General features: G+C 37.2%; 2 protein-coding genes and 1 long non-coding RNA gene across 3 annotated transcripts in view; 2 read left to right on the top strand and 1 right to left on the bottom strand.

Annotated features, from left to right (window-relative positions):
- Window positions 1-17,038, top strand: part of LOC144657375 (putative G-protein coupled receptor 45) — a 287,434-nt gene that overhangs the window by 152,153 nt on the left and 118,243 nt on the right. The gene's annotated exons all lie outside the window — the stretch shown is intronic.
- Window positions 1-17,038, bottom strand: part of LOC144657399 (uncharacterized) — a 65,519-nt gene that overhangs the window by 24,550 nt on the left and 23,931 nt on the right. The gene's annotated exons all lie outside the window — the stretch shown is intronic.
- LOC144658426 (uncharacterized) lies at window positions 1,851-3,418 on the top strand. Its single transcript, XM_078518819.1, has 3 exons — window positions 1,851-1,989; window positions 2,901-2,946; window positions 3,069-3,418. Exons 1-3 carry the CDS (start codon window positions 1,879-1,881, stop codon window positions 3,416-3,418), a joined length of 507 nt encoding a protein of 168 aa, XP_078374945.1. The 5' UTR covers window positions 1,851-1,878.

Here is a 17,038-nt window from a genome sequence, read left to right as displayed (position 1 = left end):
GAATGGAAGCGAATCATTACTGAGGCGCTGAGGAGTGAATTAACCTTGGAGTTACCAGAGGGAGAAGCACTCTCAATGAAAGAGGATGTGGGGTTGTCCTGGTTTCGCTTAAACAAACTCAGAAGGTAAAAAAATAATTTCCTACTTCTAGCTCGATATTTAGTTTGCATACATTTGCTTGGCATAATAGCCGTGCCTATCTTGTCTGTTTTGCAGATGATTCAAAAAATGGACAGTGAGAAGGTGCAAAGGGTCCAAAAGAAGGAACTCATTGGCGAAACGCTGGAGGCCGAGGATCTACCACTTGAGCACCCATTTAAAAAGAATAATAAAATGGTGACTGCAATAAAGAAAACTCCCTGTGCGTATGTGAAGGACCTAAAAGAAAGTATCACAGCTTACGTTGAGGACAGTGCAAGGTATCACTCGTTTGGCCTATATTATTGGTTATATCAAATGCATGACATTTCAGTCATTTTACCAAAAATGAACCTTACACTTAACTCTTTATTTCAGCACTGAACAGCTTACTTGGCACAATGGACACATACCAGAAAACCTCCTGTATGTAAAACTAGGGGGCGACCACGGGCAAGGCTCAATGAAGTTCGAGTTTCAGCTTGCAAATGTGGTAAAACTCAATTCCAGCAAAAGGACAGTGGTCTTTGCCATATTTGAAGCTAAAGACACAAGGAACAATCTGAGGGCCATAACAACAAACTACAAGAGTCAGCTTGAAGATTTGTTGCAGACAACATGGCAGTAAGGGATTCAACCAGACTATAATGAATGGCGAATAGTTCATTACATTCTTTGACTACACTTTGTAACCTAAAAAATAATATCTTAAACTATATATTTTCTTTATGTATTGTACTTTCAGGGGCAAAGGATTAGTTCTGTTCCTCTTTGGAGATTACGAGTTTTTGTGCAAAGTGATGGGTACCACTGGTGCAAATGGTAACATTTTATATTAACTTTTTCAATTATTTGAATTTAAATTAGTTTGAAAAAACAAAACTGATTAAAAGTTCAACATTTTTCTTCTTTTTAAACACGCAGGTCGATACCCATGTCTATGGTGCACTATTCTTGCACTAGAAATGAACTTGACGCACGACAAGAGAGGGGCAATACAACAACGAACCCTTAAGCATCTCCAGGAAACTCTTGAAAAGTTTCAGACCCAGGCTAATGGAGACTTTAAAAAAGCAAAAGATTATTTTAATGTAATCCACGAACCACTTCTTGACATTCCCATCGATCAGGTATAAATTACAATGATCGTGTTCTTAAAAAGCCTAACAAAATTAAATATGTAACATCCTAGACTAATGTGAAAACCGGATTGTGTTGTATTTTTCAGATTTGTATCCCAGGACTACATATCAGCTTTGGTCTCTTCCTTAAATTTTACGAACTCCTTCTAGAAGAGTGCCAGGAGATTGACATAAAATTGCTCAAAAAAAGGCGGCAAGTTCCAACACCCCTGCAACATCCAGTGCAGAACTTGAAATGAAAAGTCTGCAGAGCGTCTGCGTGCAGAGGCCCAACAAGTCCAGGACCACATGACATACCTGGTTACAATTTGTGGCATTGAACTCACTGCTACAAATTTACACCCAAACATACTGCAGCTGATTCATACTGCAGTTGGTGTGATATCTTAAGATTTTTACCGACCTAATTATATGTAGATGTAGATTCAGCATGGACAGTATTTACTTCGTAAAGCACAAGAAGAGGTACGGGTATTACTTATACAAAAATTTACATGCATGCTGAATCCTATTTTATAAAATTTTAACTTTTTTTTTTTTATGTAACTAGGATTCTCTAGTAAAGCAGATCCGGAAAAATAATGTTTTTACAAGGGACATGAGCAAAATTCATGCTGCTATGGAGGTCCAGCTTCAAGAGCTTAATGTAAAAAGGCAAGCCTACCACAGCAACAGCTTTGTTGGAAATCATGTCACTACCTGCCTAAAGGTAGATTCCCTTTTAAATTTGATTTTAGCATTGAATTTTTTTTTATATAGTTGTTGTGAATTTTTATTGTTATTGATTTTGTTTACAAAACAGACACAAAACATCCAAAAGATCTGCCATAAAGTTGTAGAGGGTTGTTGTAGCCAGCGTAGCTTGGCGTTCTAGTCAGTCGGGGAAAGCGAGAAATCGCGCGCGCGAGCAAAGCGACGGCGGAAGGCAGAAGGAAAGAAAGAACGCCAGCCGCCAGACGCCTCTTAAACTGGAGAAATCTTTCGAATTAGCGGCCTCCAGAGGCCGCTAATTCCCATTGGCTAAAATTGCTTATCTGTCCTGTGATTGGTTTGTTGGCTTTAATTTATTCCAAATGACTCATTCGCACTCCCCCATGCACCAACATTTAGGCCGCTCAATTAGCATTTGACAAGTGACGAATGATGCAAAGCAGTGTGAATTACACATGGATGCTATTGCAGGCAAACAAACTCGGCAGTGACCATAACTTTAACTGGTTTTCTTCCCCCGCTTCGACTCGCAGATGATTTTTTTCTTTGGACCTCCCAAATTTGCAGACATTTTGCAAAAACGAATATTAGCCTGATAACTTTCCCGGGGTTTATTTATTTTGTACATCCTATACCACACGTGAGTTTGACAGAACACGTCACCTTTTTATTTCCGGTCTTCACAAATTACGCGTATCATTTACATAATTACGTGAAAAGATTTTCTCCCGTTTAAGAGGCGTCTGGCGGCTGGCGTTCTTTCTTTCCTTCTGCCTTCTGCCGTCGCTTTGCTCACGCGCGCGATTTCTCGCTCTCCCCGACTGACTAGAACGCCAAGCTACGCTGGCTAGGCTTGTTGAAGACAAATACAGACAGCTCTTAACATTGTTTGGACAGTGTCATTTTAAGTTCAACTCAAGTTCTCCAATGAAAGAACCTGAGATAACAGTTTTGGGCAAGTACATAAATGGCTTTGGTGGTGAAAAATAACTTGTTCATTTACAGGAGATTTAATTTACCTCACTATGCATGGTCCATAAACATAGTAATCGTATTATTTCTTGTGTGCTGTTTCAGAAAACGACATCAAACAGTTTATTGCTTACTACCGAAGCAATTTTGCGGAGAGGACATTTCCTCCAAAGCTCCACATGCTGGAAGACCACGTCGTTCCATTCATAAGAAAATGGAAATTTCCACTTGGATTCTTTGGCGAGCAAGGAGGCGAATCAATTCACCACGAGTTTAAACTGTTTGAAAACACAAACATATCTGTGAAGCCAGCCTTTGAACGCTTAAAAAAGATGCTCGAGCAACATTATGTTGTGAATCCAAAAGGCCGAGAACTGATCCCCCAGAAAGGAACAAGAAACCTGAAAAGGAAAGCAGCCGAGGATGAGGAATCGAGCACGAGTGCTTCAACTTAGAAAAACACTGAAATAAACATAAGCTTAATTCGTATCAATAATTTTACTCCTATATTTGTAACTTAACTCCTGCCCGACGGAAAACGACCGTTTAAATTTCATGAATACAACGACACATCATCTTTAATGAGCGCTTTGTAATAATGTTTCCAATACCTCAAAAATGTGTATTTTTATTCACTAGAAAAACTACAGAAAGATGTATTTTCTCCAAAATTGTGTTCGATATAAAAAGCTATGATATAAGAAATTTTACATACACCGTTTTAGCGAAAAATCATGACCGACCATCCGGCTTGCATTTTAAAATGGCAGAGAGCGAGCGACTGAGAACCCAAAATCATCGAAGCAATTACGTGCCGAAGAAGCCAATCCATAGATTAGCTTACCTGCAAACATGAATCTTTGATCATTAGTCTTTCCTCGAAAGCCCTCAAATTCGTCGGGAAAACTCCATGCTCAGAGCAAGAATTTGTGACCTTGCACGGGAAAACGTACTTTAACGCTTTTTCGTTAAACGACTTAAATCGTTTGTTAGTCGTTAGATTACCGTTAGAGCGACTAAGAAAATCGTTAGAAGCGTTAGAATGGTCGTTAGAAAAATTTTCTTTGTCGTTAGAAGCGTTAGAAAAATCGTTAAAAAAGATCATGCACGTCGTTAGATGTATCAAGAAAAGTCGTTCATATCGTTAGTAAAAATCGTTAGAATCTCCGTTCAAGTCGTTTGAAACTTTGGAAAAATCATTTAGAAATACCTTCCAAGTAGTTTTGAACGCTAAAGGAAGTAATACTTGTTAGATTATCGCTCTGTTATCGTTTAAATCGTTATGTTAGTCCAATTGTTTTATAAACGCACCTCAAACGAATCAGTGTCTTCGACTTGTGTTTAGGAGAAATGCGAACACGAAAGCAAGCAAGCAAACAAGAAATAATTTTGTCCCCATGAAGAAGGCAGCGTTGCCGAAACGTCGGGAATTCAGACAAGAGTTTCCGTAAATAAAACCGGTTCTTAACTTTTACTTGTGAAAATTCTGTAGTAGGCAAACAAAACATTCCACATGAAAAACATCGGAGCCGTAAAGCCTTCCGTGAATATTAAATTGAAAGACAGACTTGTGTCGCGCCATCGCGTCTAGCTTGAAATGAACTTGTTTTATTTTTTTTGTGAATTTGGCATAAAATTCTTAAAACCTAAATTTTTCTTGAATGAAACTTGTCTTCATTTATAACACAGATAATGGCGTAAATTATAATTACAGCTTTAGAGGAGTTATACAAATTTTGCTTTTTTAAAGCGGCGCAGCCAAAAGAGTCTAAAAGTTGGCAAAATTTGCATATGTCAAAAGTAATTTGAAACCTTTCAAATAAACTCCATCGTAAATAAATGTAACACAACGCCGCACGCAAGGTATCCGATTTAGATTCTTTCATACACATCTAACTGTGTTTTTCTAAAGAAAACTAAATGACAGATTCAACTTTAAGGTTTAATATTTGCGTCCTAAAGCGTCATAACACAAACAAGTCGTACGCGTGACATTACACACGTGCTTCATGATCGCCTGATCGCAGGTTATGTTTGTGATTCGGCGGGACCGACCTAACTCCAACTCGGTTTCTTCTTAAAGTTAAGAAGGAAAACACTTAAGAAACTTCCTCGCAATGCTCGTCTTTAATCTGATGTGGTCGAAGAGTCGAAAATATGCGACAGTTATTTTACATCTGCAGCGAATTCTGCTTTCGATGTCAGCGAGATCTTTCCGTGAATGTTTTGCGAACGCACTGTTTTATACCATTATGAACTTGGAACTTTCGGTAAGTAATAAAGATTTTATCATTTGGAAATGTTTTGGCGTCCTTCTAATAAGCTAGACTAGTTCTTAGACTAGGTGTATATCATTTCTCGTCCAATTTTTTGCTCAAAGCACATGTTTCGGTCGTAATGCCTTCTCGATCTCGGCGCGAAATGAGTTATGATTTAAAGCTTTACTTGGCAAAAATTTTAATCTTTTAAAATAAGTTCACAAGGTGGATGTTTTGATCAAACGTCTTAGTTTAGTAAGCCAGTCGATAGTTTGAACGTTTTAGTTGTTTAGCCAATTCGTTAGTTCGCTCGTTAGAGTCGTTTTAAAAAGTCGTTAGGCACTTCGTTAGAATGTTCTCGCAAGTCGTTAGATATTTTTGCTTGAGCGTTCAACTCGTTAGAAAAGTCGTTAGAGCGTTAGGAAAAGTCGTTAGTTACTCGTTCGTTAGACGTTAGTTTTTGCCCGTTTAACGAATTATCGTTAAAGTACGTTTTCCCGTGCAAGGTCACATTTCATTACTTTGGCCACTCCATGTCATGAAAGAAGACATAAGGAATTGAAATGCGTGTGTTTGGGTCGAAAAATTCAAGAATTTAAGCTGAAAAGTTCGGGTTTTCGACATCGCCCGTCTTCTTCAGCCATTACCCTTTGCCATTTTGAAATAAAATACGCTCTGGGCCCTCAAAAAGCGTAGTTTTGATTGGTTTAAACACAATGACTTTTCGACGCCCCAAGCGTAAACAAAGGCGCTGTCCTCGTTGCTATGCTGTTGCTACCTGATTTTGAGCGCACGCTGCGTTCTGTGAACGCGGGCGCGGATCAACTAAATGTCCGCTCTGAAAGCGCCGTGAATGATGCTGAAAGCAACAATTATGTCTTAAAAAGTGCTGCTGACATTAAGGAGATATGTGACCTTGCACGGGAAAACGTACTTTAACGATTTTTCGTTAAACGACTTAAATCGTTTGTTAGTCGTTAGATTACCGTTAGAGCGACTAAGAAAATCGTTAGAAGCGTTAGAATGGTCGTTAGAAAAATTTTCTTGGTCGTTAGAAGCGTTAGAAAAATCGTTAAAAAAGATCATGCACGTCGTTAGATGTATCAAGAAAAGTCGTTCATATCGTTAGTAAAAATCGTTAGAATCTCCGTTCAAGTCGTTTGAAACTTTGGAAAAATCATTTAGAAATACCTTCCAAGTAGTTTTGAACGCTAAAGGAAGTAATACGTGTTAGATTATCGCTCTGTTATCGTTTAAATCATTATGTTAGTCCAATTGTTTTATAGTCGGCAAACGAAACATTCCACATGAAAAACATCGGAGCCGTAAAGCCTTCCGTGAATACATGTATTAGATTGAAAGACAGACTTATGTCGCGCCATCGCGTCTATCTTGAAATGAACTTGTTTTATTTTTTTTGTGAATTTGGCATAAAATTCTTAAAACCTAAATTTTTCTTGAATGAAACTTGTCTTCTTTTATAACACAGATAATGGCGTCAATTATAATTACAGCTTTAGAGGAGTTATACAAATTTTGCTTTTTTAAAGCGGCGCAGCCAAAAGAGTCTAAAAGTTGGCAAAATTTGCATATGTCAAAAGTAATTTGAAACCTTTCGAATAAACTCCATCGTAAATGTAAATGTAACACAACGCCGCACGCAAGTATCCGATTTAGATTCTTTCATACACATCTGTGTTTTTCGAAAGAAAACTAAATGACAGATTGAACTTTAAGGTTTAATATTTGCGTCCTAAAGCGTCATAACACAAACAAGTCGTACGCATGACATTACACACGTGCATCATGTTTTGTCCGAAGATCGCTTGATCGCAGGTTATGTTTGTGATTCGGCGGGACCGAGCTAACTCCAACTCGGTTTCTTCTTACAGTTAAGAAGGAAAACACTTAAGAAACTTCCTCGCAATGCTCGTCTTTAATCTGATGTGGTCGAAGAGTCGAATATATGCGACAGTTATTTTACATCTGCAGCGAATTCTGCTTTCGATGTCAGCGAGATCTTTCCGTGAATGTTTTGCAAACGCACTGTTTTATACCATTATGAACTTGGAACTTTCGGTAAGTAATAAAGATTTTATCATTTGGAAATGTTTTGGCGTCCTTGTAATAAGCTAGACTAGTTCTTAAACTAGCTGTGTATCATTTCTCGTCCAATTTTTTGCTCAAACCACATGTTTCGGCGCGAAATGAGTTATGATTTAAAGCTTTTATTTACTTGGCAAAAATTTTCATCTTTTAAAATAAGTTCACAAGGTGGATGTTTTGATCAAACGTCTTAGTTTAGTAAACCAGTCGATAGTTTGAACGTTTTAGTTGTTTATGTTGTTTAGCCAATTCGTTAGTTCGCTCGTTAGAGTCGTTTTAAAAAGTCGTTAGGCACTTCGTTAGAATGTTCTCGCAAATCGTTAGATATTTTTGCTTGAGCGTTCAACTCGTTAGAAAAGTCGTTAGAGCGTTAGGGAAAGTCGTTAGTTACTCGTTCGTTAGACGTTAGTTTTTGCCCGTTTAACAAATTATCGTTAAAGTACGTTTTCCCGTGCAAGGTCACATATCTTCCATAGAGTTTATATGTCTTTCCATGAACCAGCAACAATAGGTTGTTTGGGCCATCTTGAAAAGTAGGGGTTAAGGTATCAAAAAAAGTATTCAAACCTTCAGGTGAGTGCTGACAAGTGGTACCAGATGGTCTAAAGAACAAAGAATGCAACATCTGAAAAAGGTATTAGAAACTCCAGTTTCGGAGAACAAGATGAGTAGCCCTGAACGCACTTTCTTAGTCAGCTACACTTCAGCACGACTCAGACAAAACCACCCACAATGTTTGCCACCATTTGGTCTAAGGCGCAAGAACATCTCCTTACCCCTGGGAGCTCCCTTCACATGATGAGGAGGGAGCAAGCACCACACGTGATGCAAAGTGGTTTACAGTTTACAGTACTCACACGAACTAACTAGCATCAGCAACTTTTTTTTTCTATTTGTATTTGGCAACCAACTGGTCTGAATCAAGCAATGCCAACTGGTCTGAGCTAAGCACTTTTGCAGAGAAAAAGCGACAGATGGTGGACTGAAAGGAAATCAAGTGTTACAGCAGCTAAGTTTGGAGATGTTGTAACGATCAATAAGCAATGCTTTTCTCAAAGCATTGGCCGAGAACCGAACCATAAGCATACATACATACATACATACTTTATTGACTTTCCCCCTAGAGGCTTTTCAAAGACAATGAAATAAATACAATAATAATTTAAAACTATTTAAAACTCTAAGATGATATTCATACTTAAAATTAATTAACTAGGATTAAGAATCTATAAAATCTTTAATAAGTTTACGTTTAAGATAAAACTTAAAAGCAGATACTTTCTCGAGAGTTTTTAGAGAGCTATCCATGGAGTTCCAGATACTGACTATTCTGCAGTAAAACGTCCTCTGACCACATGGCAGACTTGAAAAGAGGAATGTTCAGCATTTGTGAACTTCTTGTGGCACGTCCGCTTATTTCTCCTCGCTTACTAAACTGGGAAGACAGATACTCCGGCACGCGGGATGTTAGACATTTGAAGGCCATGATAGCGCTCCTGAAATATAACTGAGTCGCAACTGGTAGCCATTTAAGCTCTTTTAAAACTGGTGTGATGTGATCATATTTGTGCGTACTGGTCGCAATTCGAGCGGCAAAGTTCTGAATACCTTGTAATTTATTTATATTACTTTTTGATGTATTCGCCCATACGTTCGAACAATAAAAAAGTTTGCTGAAAACTAAGGCATTTATAATAGTTAGTAGGGTGCATTTGTCAAAAACGTGCTTTGTGCGGCTTATTTGACCGAGACAAGACATACAGGAGGAGACAGGAGACAGAGGTAATGTGTTCGTCATAGGTTAGGTTCTTGTCCAAAATCACCCCAAGGTCTTTAGCGGTGTGTTCCAGTACGAGTTCTCTTCCCATGAAAGTGAGGCTGGGAGTGTCCAGTCTGGAATGCATTTGCCTGCTGCCAAACACCATGAGTTTAGTTTTGCTTGGGTTCAACAATAAATGGTTGTTGGAACACCATTGGCCTATTCTATGCAAATCAACTCTTAAGTCAGCAAAGGCGTTTACAGTATCTTTCATCTTTCATAAGCAGTAGTTATATGCCAGAACCCTTGAAACATGGCATTGAAAATGAACTAAAGGCCCACAAACAGTATTGTAACTACCTCAAATATAGTGGACATCCAGTCAAAACCTTCCCATCTGGTTTTCGTGTTAAGGTCATTGCCCTGAAATAGAACTGAACACAATTTTTTAACCAAACTTCGCCTACTGGTTTATTACTTTAAGGGAACTTATATTTTGAAATAAAAAAGGGGGGTCACCAGATTCGTTTAGGAGCAGGAAGACCATGTATATTCCATATAATTCCTTTATAATTCCTCTGTGAGTACTGGCAAAGTACACCTTTTTAGCGATAATTTATTTTTCAAACACATGAATTGATCTGTTTTCATTTTACAGAAAGAATTTGATCGCTACACCAAAAATATGAGAAAAAATTGATAGGTCACCAGGCTCGTTTGGGAGAAAGTGACAATTTACTTCTCTCGCGGACTAAGCCACATAGAAAAAAGCTGCCATTTTGTTGATGTTCGCGCGCGCGCACTAAATACCCGTAAAATTCTGCGCAGTAAGGATGCGCAATGCAATACAGGGCAATGACCTTAAGCCACTTTTTCCTTTCCTTGGCTGTTATCCAGATGGCAAAGTTATAGATGAGACAGAGGAGACCCCATATGGTATCATGGAAATCAAACCTCCATACAAACATAAGACAGTGACCCCTGAAAAGAAGGTAATAGGAGTATAGAAGAAGTCCACACCAAAAAAGGCTTCCCTTGATGAAGTTGGTAATATCACAGAGTACATTACATGGCTTTAAGTTTTTCCTTCATACACTAAATGAATCATAAATTTTATTTTACCTTTTAGTAAGCTGCCTTTATTAATTTATAGTGTTTATTCCTATAATAGCCATCTAAATTTTTGGACTTTGTTGTTACAGACAAACAATTACAAACCTCAGTAGCTCAAAAGATTGCAGATGAAAAATAATTTGAAAGGCTTAAAAGAAGTGTGGAAGAAAAGGCAATTAAAGTTCAACAGCAAGAAGAGAAAGTCAATCAGCTAAATGACCAGTACAACAAATTTAAATCTTAACTTGAGCAGAAAGGGTTTTCTGTCAGTAGGAGGCAAAATACCAGTACAACTTATAACAAATACCAATATAACTTATAAGATGGTAACAAATGTCAATTCTAGTAATAGGTAAAGAAGGAGACAAGAAACTAAAAATGTATGAGAATTCATTCATGAAGGAAAAGAAGGCTCACGTTATGGGTCTTGGGATTATGTTTCATCTACTGCTGACAATCAAGCCATGGATAAGCTGATTTTAGGCCTCATATGTGGGAAATATCTCCAGTGCTTGTTTGACAAGACAAAGAAGCAATATCAAAACTCAGATGCTTAAAACAAGCTGTCCTGATAAAGAAGCAGAACTTTCTTTCTGGAAGAAAGTATGCCTTTGTTGGCAAAAGTCAGTCCTCCGTTTTTTATCTCAGTTCTGACCTCCGAGTTTGCCATAAGAACAGTTCATTAAAAAGATGGACGCAATCTATAGAGACATCCTGTGGAGATAATTATTAATTCTTTCACCATTTTGTTGTTTTTGTTGTTGTTGTTTATTTGTTTGTTTTAAGCCAGTCGCTGCCACTGAGCACTGATATAAATACTAAGTAATTATGAACGTGAAAAAAATAGCACGCCTTCAAAACAAAACATGCACCCCAGTAAAAAATTTTTAATAGAAAATGTCTTGAGGAAAGGTTATTCCACTGTAAGTTCCTCCAGTGTCCACCAATTAGCTGGGATTTCAGAATCGGAAGCACAAACGCCAGACACTAGAACAAATCACGTTCCCATAAGAGAGATGAACAACAAAACACCCACTAGAAATACGCGCAGGATATGACTAAGATCCTGCGTAAAATAGTAATGTTTAATTTTGGGGCTCACGGATTTAACGTTAAAGGGCTTGTCTGAAAGTTTATGGATGCCGAAAACGGCTTATACGCTCTACAAGAATGTATAAAAAGACTTGAACTATCCAAACGCGAAAAGAAGGTCCCAAGTGGCATGAAAATCCATCGTTTCAAAGCTAAAGGTAAACACACCACGCTGTTGCAAGAAACATTTGATGGAATTTTACGTGAAGCAGAATTCAAACTTCTCGATGCCACCCTTGCTGCCCTTCACCAAGACGAACAACACTGTCGCGACAGCTGTACAGAGGAGAAAGCTAACATCTCTAAAGCCATCAACACTTGGAGAGAAGCATTTAAAGCAAGCGAAAGCTCCCTAAGCGCAGATGCTGACCAATTCGTCGCCTCATCAAAATATTTCTGTGACGACTATTACTTCAAGTGCGTCGGATTAGGACCTCCAAACGTGTTTCGGGCAATATTAAAAAGGCCAATAAAGTAGCGACTGGCAGAGAGCAAATGGAAGCGGATTTCCAACCCAACGAACAAACAATTAAAGATATGGTTGCTCGTGAAATCCAAAAAGAGCTTTCATAACTCCAAACTGTGCCTGGTTCAGCGAAAAACAAACACCAGATACTTTGGTTTCTTGAGAGCTAGAATTTGAAACGTCTAGCGAGAGTTCAGAGAGTGATAGTGATAGCAATACCTCAGGCAAAGAAAGGGGTGTTGATGACGAGGATATTGTTGATATCTTTCTGAGAAAAGATCTTGACGTGACTTTGTTTCCACAAATAACTAAATCTGTAAGCACAATGAAATTTCTTTCAATCTTAGCAGAGGCAGTCGAAAATGTTTGATGCATAGTGATCTTTTTAGCATATTGTGCGAGTAATTTTAATCTAGAGCCTTGCCTGGAACCGCTGGATAACATAAGAGACGTCGACTCCTTCATAAGGCACATTCAAAGTTATCAAGAGTTTGCTAATTTCCTCGAAATTTCTGCACTCAGAGGCCTCATGAAGCAGCCAAACCTTCACATGCTTTAGAACCAACTCAAGAAGAAACATGCCATTATCGAATCAGCAAAAGGGCAAAAAGACTGGGAAAGCTGTTATGGCCACAGTTTCGAGAATTGACATGCTCTCTTTATCAGAAGTACAAGTCAGAGACAGACGGCAAGGAGAAAGCTCGTCTGCACATGGATTTTACTTTTGTTGTTATTTGCAATTGATGAATTCATTAGGAAATCGCAAAACAAAGAAAATATTTTAGGGCTAACAAAAATTTCAAGATGACATTAAACCAGGAATGCAAAATGCTGGATTTTGCGTCAACTAAAGAGAAACTACAAAAGTCCACACTTGCACATTTTAAAATCTTAGTAGCCCCACTACTACGTACTTAAATGGAAGCCACTGAGGGGAACGCCATTTGTTTCAAATAAACACTGCAATAAATATTAAGTAATTATGAACGTGAAAAAAATAGCACGCCGTCAAAACAAAACATGCAACCCAGTAGAAATTTTTTAATAGAAAATCTCTTGAGAAATGCTTATTCCTCTGTAAATTCCTCCAGTGTCCACCAATTAGCTGGGATTTCAGAATTGGCGGCACAAACACCAAATACTTTGGTTTCTTGAGAGTTAGAATTTAAAACGTCTAGCAAGAGTTCAGTGAGTGATAGTGATAGCAATACCTCAGGCAAAGAAAGGGGTGTGGATGACGAGAAATTGTTGATATCTTTCTGAGAAAAGATCTTGACGTGACTTTGTTTCCACGAATAACTAAATCTGTAAGGACAATGAAATTTTTTTCAATCTTAGCGGAGGCAGTCGAAAATGTTTGATACATATATATAGTGATCTCTTTAGCTTATTGTGCGAGTAATTTTAATCTGGAGCCTTGCCTGGAACCGCTGGATAACATAAGAGACGTCGACTCCTTCATAAGGCACATTCAAAGTTATCAAGAGTTTGCTAATTTCCTCGAAATTTCTGCACTCAGAGGTCTGAAGCAGACGAACCTTCACATGCTTTAGAACCAACTCAAGAAGAAACATGCCATTATCGAATCTGCAAAAGGGCAAAAAGATTGGCAAAGCTGTTATGGCCACAGTTTCAAGAATTGACATGCTCTCTTTATCAGAAGTACAAGTCAGAAACAGACGGCAAAGAGAAAACTCGTCTGCACATGGATTTTACTTTTGTTGTTATTTGCAATTGATGAATTCATTAATTAGGAAATTGCAAAACAAAGGAAATATTTTAGGACTAACCAAAATTTCAAGATGACATTAAACCAGGATTGCAAAATGCTGGATTTTGCATCAACTAAAGAGGAACTACAAAAGTCCACACTTGCACATTTTAAAATCTTAGTAGCCCCACTACTACGCACTTGAATGGAAGCCACTGAGCGGAACGCCATTTGTTTCAAATAAGCTTTAGATTGTTAAAAGCATGCTGCACTGAAAACCCAAGCCAAAATTTCAATGTGAAGTGTTTGTTTAACAGTTGAGAAACATAAAGTGGCCTCATGTGCTCTCAAGGCATGACTGCATTTGAATTTCACAATGCTACTTATGTTTGCTGTCAATGCAGGCCAAGCAAAGGAACTCAGGACACCTCAGCGGCTAACAGGCATGGAAGAGAACGGAGTTAAGGAGTCAGTAAAGCTCATATCACATGGTGACAATGTTGTTATTTCTTTATATAGGAACGTGGTTTAATGCGACTCAGATTTCCAATTCTTGGCCTATCACCTGAGGGAAATCAGCAGCGCCTGAAGATTAAAACTGATTCACGGAGTGTTTTAGTAGTATAGGAGTTGGGGGTACGAGATCATAAAAATTTTTATAATCTCTTACATCCCCAACTCCTATACTACTGCACAGCACTGGAAACAAAAATGAAATCAAAAATAGAATCAAAAATGAAACCAAACCTCGAAGCCAAACTGAAAACCAAAATGGAATCAAAACTGAAAACCAAGCCTGAAAAACCAACCCTAGGTCAACTTTAGGATCAAAATAAAAAAATCTCTTATACCTTTTTCAAACTTTTTTATAGTGCGTTTAAAACAAACCTCGTTGACATAATGAAAATCAAATCTCTTATACTATTTTTAAAATATGTAAAATCAGGTATATACCCACTGAGTTGTCTCATTATTAATATTTAAACACCTTGAACATCTGCCCTATGTTTAGTATGTCAACCAATCATATAATGACATGTTGTAACTTTTTTTATTATAAATTATTGGAATCAACTTTGTCATCAAACTTTTACTATCAAAGTTTGCCATCAAAGTTTGCTGTGAAGTTTGCTGTGAAGATTCATAATGCCGAAATCTGTATCAACCCTGCAAGCTCAGATTAACAGCTGCGAGCAGAGCGTTAAACAATCATTGAGTATGTGTGCTGATCTCGTTGGAGATAAAAACTTTGAGTTTACTTTTTCATTAAAGCAGTTTGTCGCTGGAATAACAACGATTGATCTTGATGCTACCGCTGATGGAATCATAAAAGTGCAACAGCTTTTTAGGGAATGTGAAAAAATTACTACAGTGGAAAAGAAACGACGTCAATATGCTAAAGCTTTACAAAAAGTTTTATATGCTCGCCAGCGGAAAGAAACAATACCTACGCCTCCTGAATCCCAAGATGAACTGGATACATCAGAATTTGAAGAACTTGTTTAGACATTACAGTATTATTTGGGTATTTTATAATTACCATAAGCATAGCTTGCATATCCATTATTATGAATGTAACGCTTGTCATCAAAGGAAGATAATGACACTTTGTTAAGCTTATAGCTTGAAAGTTGATGTAATTCGCTTCTAATTGTTTTCATCTGATGATACATTTGTTTGTTATTAAAGAGTGTGTCTTTGTAATTCTTATGCGTCATATCTTTTTTAATGACGTTTTTCTTAATTCCTTTTGCGGTTCGTTCTTCTTTATAATTGTCTTTTACATATGAATACATTTTAGATCTCAAACCAACGAATTCGCGTATAGGCACTCCTGCGGTTTCATCTTTGAATTTACCGATAACCTTTTTATTGGTTTTATTATAAAACTGGGAGCTTTCAGGATAGTCACTGTTGTCGAATTTATGCTTATTATTCCAAAAATCTTTGTATACATCTTCAGCTTCGATTTCATAGGTCAAGCTGTCTGTGTCTGTGAATAACAGCTTTGCTTTGACTCCATAATGCTTTTTAATGTAGTTATAATGGAAATCATACATTAACGTCTTGCTTAGATCTAAGATACACATACCCACATATGCAGGTCGATTCAAGGTTAGTGTTTCTTTGATTTTATGTACTGCTACTAGATTTTCATTGAATATTTTACTGCTTACATATGTTGGTCTAGAAGCAATTTTTAATAATTTGTTTTTATCAGTCACTAGCCTTACATCAACCCGCTTTCTGAGATTCTCCATAGTTTTACCAAACACTGAATTGTTCATAAGCTTGAAGAAGTCCTTCTCAAAAGCATTTTTAGAATCCCTACGTTTTTCTGTATTGAAATCAATATACTGCTTTAACCATGGTGATTGATTAAATTTGAGGATTCGGTGTACTCTCTTCAATTTTAACCCAAGATCGAGATATAGCTGAAGGTTTCTGTAGTGTAATACGTATTTTTCTTTGTTGTTTAAAGTTGGAATCAGTTTATGAACAATACCTGTTGATATATTGTATTTATTGGCAATGTTTTTACAATAATCTGATAACATGTCTCCAGTTATTTTCAACTTTTCTGGTCCAAGAGGGTAGTCATTATGCAAATCATGCAGCTCTTTGGGGTATTCAAGATCAACTTCCAATATCAATCCCTTTTTACTGTCTTCAGTGTACTGAGTAATATTTGTTTTATCAATCTGTTTCTGTGTCATCCATTTGAATCCACCAGTTGGTAAATATTGACTCATAGCCCATCCATAAAGATTGTTAGCATCAAGATACATTATATACTTTGAGGGCGCCTTTTCATCGTATGTTTTCATGTATTTATTGTTTGATTTTCCATATCGATTGGCTATATAGCTTATTCCCCCTCTCATACCTTTTTCAATGAATTGATACATATCAATATCAGTCATCAGCTCTAATTTGATGTTAGTCATCTTTAGCATACTATCCCATGATAAACCAGGGCTACTAAAGTAATGACATGGGTCTAACTTATAATACTGAATACATGTTTTTCTAAAGCTCTCAAATACATCAACTAGTAAAAGCACATCACTTTTAAGATACAGATTATGATACTCACCCATGTTTGTAAGATTAAATGCTTCCCAGACATTTTTAACATGTTGATAGTCTTCATCACTGATATGCTCATTATTCAATATGCTGTAAAAGTCTTCTTTAGTTGGCAACCCTTCATTGAATTTATTAAAACTGTCCATATAGTCATAAGGATATACTCCTTTTTTAGTCATTAGATCAAGCTTTTTTTCTTTAAACGTTTCAGATGTATATTTAAAAGATTCTCTAGGCAAATTACTAACTAATTTATCAAGACTAGAGCTCATGAACTGGAAGCTGTCAATAAATGTTAAATGATTTCCAAGCATAAAAGCCATATACTTCTCCATGTTGTTAGGTATTGCATTTATATTCATTTGTTTAATCTCTCCTTTCTTGTTTTTGTATGTGTTGTTCTTTACAATGGCTCCAATCTCTTGCATTATGAAATGGCTGTCATATCCTCTTAGATTATGAAAGATCACGGGTATTTTT

This window comes from Oculina patagonica, chromosome 6 (genome assembly GCF_052425735.1).
Source record: "Oculina patagonica isolate OP01 chromosome 6, crgOcupat, whole genome shotgun sequence".
NCBI lineage: Eukaryota > Metazoa > Cnidaria > Anthozoa > Scleractinia > Oculinidae > Oculina > Oculina patagonica.
The sequence above is the reverse complement of the archived record's forward strand: the minus strand, read 5'-3'. Positions and strand labels throughout refer to the sequence as shown.

Coding starts and splice junctions, on each gene's coding strand:
- LOC144658426 (XM_078518819.1), top strand. CDS start 1,879: ATGAGCAAAATTCATGCTGCTATGGAGGTCCAGCTTCAAGAGCTTAAT. Junction 1,990..2,900: donor ATGTCACTACCTGCCTAAAG/GTAGATTCCCTT, acceptor TGTCATTTTAAG/TTCAACTCAAGTTCTCCAAT. Junction 2,947..3,068: donor ACCTGAGATAACAGTTTTGG/GCAAGTACATAA, acceptor GTGCTGTTTCAG/AAAACGACATCAAACAGTTT.